General features: G+C 36.6%; 1 protein-coding gene across 1 annotated transcript in view; it reads left to right on the top strand.

Annotated features, from left to right (window-relative positions):
* Positions 1-4,411, top strand: part of LOC107700660 (splicing factor 3A subunit 3-like) — a 7,705-nt gene extending 3,294 nt beyond the window's left edge. The window contains exons 10-15 of the mRNA XM_016502397.1: positions 36-103; positions 254-361; positions 2,569-2,638; positions 3,168-3,332; positions 3,827-3,937; positions 4,238-4,411. Coding sequence (XP_016357883.1) covers positions 36-103; positions 254-361; positions 2,569-2,638; positions 3,168-3,332; positions 3,827-3,937; positions 4,238-4,396 — 681 coding nt within the window. The 3' untranslated portion in view covers positions 4,397-4,411. The remainder of the gene's footprint in view (positions 1-35; positions 104-253; positions 362-2,568; positions 2,639-3,167; positions 3,333-3,826; positions 3,938-4,237) is intronic.
* The last annotated feature ends 622 nt before the right edge of the window (positions 4,412-5,033 follow it).

Here is a 5,033-nt window from a genome sequence, read left to right on the forward strand (position 1 = left end):
TCGAGGCAGACTATAATTTCTTACACTCTGTACAGGAGCTGGCGTCTCTGGGTCTGGACAGATTGAAGTCTGCTCTCATGGCCTTGGGTCTCAAATGTGGAGGGTGAGTGTGAACACACTGTCCTGCTCATGTTTAACTGTAGTTTCACATTTCACTGGATCACAAATAAAACATTCATAGGACTGGCAGTCCCTGATTCCTGAGTCTGTTCGTAATGTCCAAACGTGTTGTTTGTGTGTGTTTTGTTTGCAGTACACTAGAAGAGAGAGCCCAGCGTCTGTTCAGCACTAAAGGCAAATCTCTGGAGTCTCTGGACCCCTCACTGTTTGCCAAAAACCCAAAAGCCAAAGGACCAAAGAAGTAAGCCTATTTGAAATTGATGAACTGTATAATACAATTTATTCGGTTTTAAATTAGTTCAGAAACAAGTGACTTGTTTACAAAATATTTGTGATTCGTGTTGAAGTGATGAAGCCCTACTTTTTATGCATTATTTGCCTGTAAAATGTAAATTAGATTTATTTATTTATTTGTTTAATTGGTGTTGTCTAAGTTAATATTTGAAGAGTTCATTTGCAAAAAAGCGATAAACGGCACTTTAAAAAAAAAGTGGACTGAGTGGTGTGCAATCTGTGCATTATTGTGCGTCACAATATTGGAAATATTTCTGTTTTAAACCGTGAAGGCGAGCCAGTGGATATCATACAAGCAACGTGCAAACTTTGTGCAAGACTTATGCCGGTGAACGTCTTTCACCATGACAGTGAAAGTAAAAATGATGACTGTTTCGGCATCTGACGTTGCACGCAGTAATGGCGCAAATTCTCTCCGAGACGATGGGGGACGAATCTCCTCCTTAATATGCGGTTTATAACTGTTTTAATTTATTTCCTTAAAGTTTCTCTTGTGGCCCGAACATGGTGATCAATGAGAATAAACGTATTTCATGTTGAACAGGTTGTTTTTGAAAGTCGATGCTTTAAAAAAGCTGCTCTTAAGTTTCATTGATGACTGAAGTGTTAACAATTTTATTTAGGCTATAGGCCTATAATTCATTGTAGGATAAAATAGATCTGTTTTAAAATACATTTTTAAAGGGGTCATATGATGCTGCTAAAGAGAACAGTATTTTGTGTATTTGGTGTAATGAAATGTTTATGCGGTATGCGCTATGAAATTATTGTGGAGCAAATTAATTGTAATATTAATTTAATAATAAATGTAACCTAATAGTAGCCAGAATGTGACAGGCCTACATTAATTGCAAATGCCAAATACTCTTAATAATGACAATATACAATGCTTTTGAAAATATCTCTGGCTATTGTCGATACATGATCATCTTTCAACACACCCCTTCGTCTTATCGCGGGGCCCCCCCGCAGTGTGTGCCCGTCCGCTACGCCACTGCATATAGAGCGATCTGAACCCTAAACACGTTTTGTCAAAAAAGCCGGTATTGTCCACTTTCAAGGCATCGCGAGTTCATGTTTTACAGAAGAAACCAACAAGTGCCCTTGATGTTTGTGAACAGAAGCCGATAAGTCCATTTTAGCAAATCAGTGCGCTGTATTCAGGTCAGGTGACAAGGCTGCTGTTCAAGGGTTAGTTCACCCAAAAATGAAAATTAGCCTGTGTTTTACTCGCCCTCGAGGCATCCTAGGTGTATATGACTTTCTTCTTTCAGACGACTCCAATCGGAGTTATATTCAAAATTGTTCTGGCCCCTCCAAGCCTTACAATGGGGGTAAGCGGGTGCTTTTTGTCAACAGTCCACTCCAGAAGACGTGAAATAAAGCGCGCGCATCCATTAATAAAACGTGCCTCACACGGCTCCGGGGGGTGAATGAAGGCCTCCTGTAGCAAATCCATGCATTTTTGTAAGAAAAATATCCATATTACAAATGTAATAAACACTTTTCTCTCACTTCCGTTATCTGTAATACGCGGAAGGCATTTCGGCGGATGATGGAGGACGTATGCTAGTCTCGCGAGTTTGTTTACAGGAGCAAAGGAAGCAAAGTTTCCTTACTTTAGCAAAGGAAAACCAGTCTCCTCTTGGCTTATATCGAAATACTCTGACATTTTTCTGGACAAATCCTAGTTTTGTGCTTCTAATTCATGACTGGCGTTTTGTTTTGTTCTCTCTCCGCGTTCATCACTAATCACGCGACGCCGACGTCCTGCATCTGCTTCCGCATACGACAGTCAGCAGAAGTGAGAAAAAAAGTTTATTACGTTTGAATGATCACAACATTTGTCAGGCGTCTACATTGTCAGCTGAGGAGATTACAAAGATTAAACGAGTGTTTTTGTTTAACTCTGAAACATGAAATGTGGAGTTATCTGCTTTTGCTATAAAACAAACTTTTAATATATAAACGCATACTTTCAATTAACTTTTATTTTGTAAGTTACCTGTACTTGTTATAAGTTATTACTTAAAACAACCCAACTGCAGTTTGATTGATATTACTTGCAATGCAAAGAAATTGAAAGAAAAATGGAGTTATCTGTCTTTGCAAACCAACTCTTCATTTGTTTTTTGCCTTGTCTTGTGTCTGCAGAGACTCGGAGCGCAACAAGGAATCTGCTTTTCTTGAAGCTCAGATTTATGAATATGTGGAGATTTTGGGGGTAAGCAGTCTGCCTGCTGTAGTTTTATATTTAGTTTCCTCTCATTTCACATTTATACTATAGCCTAATATTTGCAAAATATTTACACTGAATATATACACTACCACAACATTAAAACCACCGAGAGATGAAGCAAATAACATTGATTATATCGTTACAATGGCATCTGTGAAGGGGTCTGATATATTAGGCAGCAAGTATATAACTCATTTGTAATCTAAATTTACATATGTCCTATCAAATAATGAGCCAAGAAGAGATGTTAAACACTGATGTCAGGTGATAAATGATAAGCATTATGTTTATTTGTTCCATTAGAAAAAGAAAATTCAAGCACATTGAATTGTGGGAAACTGTATCTCATGCATTGTGTTCTCAGATCTAGTTTACTTTTTGTTATTTTTAAGTAAATGCCCTTCAGTATGTATTTTAGTGTTTTTCTTTAATGAATAGTTTTGGTTTGGTGCCGTTGGTGTGAATTGTCTGCAGTGATGTTGCTGAAGCTGGTGTGTTTCGTTGTGTGCTGCAGGAGCAAAGGCAGCTGACCCATGAGAACGTCCAGAGGAAGCAGGCGCGCACAGGAGAGGAGCGTGACGAGGAGGATGAAGAGCAGCCCAGCGAGAGTGAGAGTGAAGACGAAGATAATGAGATCATATACAACCCCAAAAACCTGCCGCTCGGCTGGGACGGAAAGGTGCATTTAGATTTATTGTAGTTATTTCTAGTGTTCTTTAGGGATTGAATCAGAAAACTGTTTTTTAAATTAAATTTTTTAATTCAGTTAAATTTTAAATTCAAATTCGACATTGAGATGATTCCAGTCCCTCCAAAACAATGAACAGTAGTGACCATTAAGACTGGGCCTTAGTAAATAACATGTTTTTTTTTTTTTTTATATAATTTAACTCTTTACTATTTCACATATTCAGTACCACACAGCTCTACACTGTACAAAAAACAAAAAAAAAGTTTACGGTAAAAAACATGGTAGCAACATTTTAGGTTTTACGGTTTTAACTTAAATTTACAGTTAAATACCGTAATTTCGGGAATTTACTGTTAACCATTTAACAGGTTTTTACTGTAGCATTTTATAGTCTTTTACTGTTAAATTCACGGTCATTTTTTACAGTGTAGTGTTAAAACGCTTATAGTGTGTCATTAACCTTGTCTTTTGTTTGTTTTTAGCCGATTCCATACTGGCTGTACAAGCTGCACGGCCTGAACATCAATTACAACTGTGAGATCTGTGGGAATTACATGTACAGAGGACCCAAAGCCTTCCAGAGACACTTTGCAGTAAGTTTGCAAGAAAAATTATTCTATGTAGCAGATATATTAATGGAGCAGGATCTCAGTTTACAATTTAGTTAGTGGTTTTACTGACTTTTCATGCAGTTTCCAGATGTTTTCTGACATCTTTACTTGGGTCTAATCATGCACTAATGAGAGATCTACTCTTAACGTGAAATAAAATACCTGCTAGTATGTTACACAGTAAAGTATAGAAACAAATGTAAATGAACAAGTAATTGTAACTGCTGTGCTGTATTGAAAAGCCTATAACAGCTGTGGTGTTCCTGGTTTTCTGTGCTGCAGGAGTGGCGTCACGCTCACGGCATGCGCTGTTTGGGCATTCCTAACACAGCCCACTTCGCCAACGTCACCCAGATTGAGGACGCAGTGTCCCGTGAGTACAGTAATTCATCACAGATATACATAAACCACCCAATTCATGCAATGCATAGGGTGAATTAGTGTTAATAAATGATTACAAAGCATTCTTCAATCTCCAGTCATGCTGTTATTTAATTGCTAACAAGATTAACAGTTTTGTTGTAGTTTGACATTACTAGCCTTCTGCTCAAATTCAGGACACTATTTGGTATTTGTTGGAGATACAGATACTTTTTTTTTTTTACAAATATCTATTTTCAGTAATCGTTTAATTAAAAAAATAACGGGGTTTATAATTGTCCCCTGACAAATTTTAATTGTCCTTGATAAAAGAACACATTTTAATAAATGGGGGAAAAAGACAAGATTGTTGCATGGAACACAACATATATCATTGAGCTTTACAGAATGTATTGAAAATATATAGAAAGACAAACTACCATTTTAAACCATTGAAAAGTTAAAAAAAATGCCTATAAATTAATATTGATGCATGTTAATAAATGACACAAAAGGGTCCCGTTCTGGAAAATGGCCCTACCAAACTTAAAGATATATAAAATATTAAGATAATTCTCAACTATGTTATAACAGAATGATTAGATATACCATTTTTCTTTATGCAAAATGTGTGTAAAATGACCATAAACAGGTTTTCTCATTATATATAATGTATCTATAAACTAAATCTAATTTGCATATTAATGTGTTTTTGGGG

The sequence above is a fragment of the Sinocyclocheilus anshuiensis genome, unplaced genomic scaffold (assembly GCF_001515605.1).
Source record: "Sinocyclocheilus anshuiensis isolate Anshui unplaced genomic scaffold, SAMN03320099.WGS_v1.1 scaffold1360, whole genome shotgun sequence".
NCBI lineage: Eukaryota > Metazoa > Chordata > Actinopteri > Cypriniformes > Cyprinidae > Sinocyclocheilus > Sinocyclocheilus anshuiensis.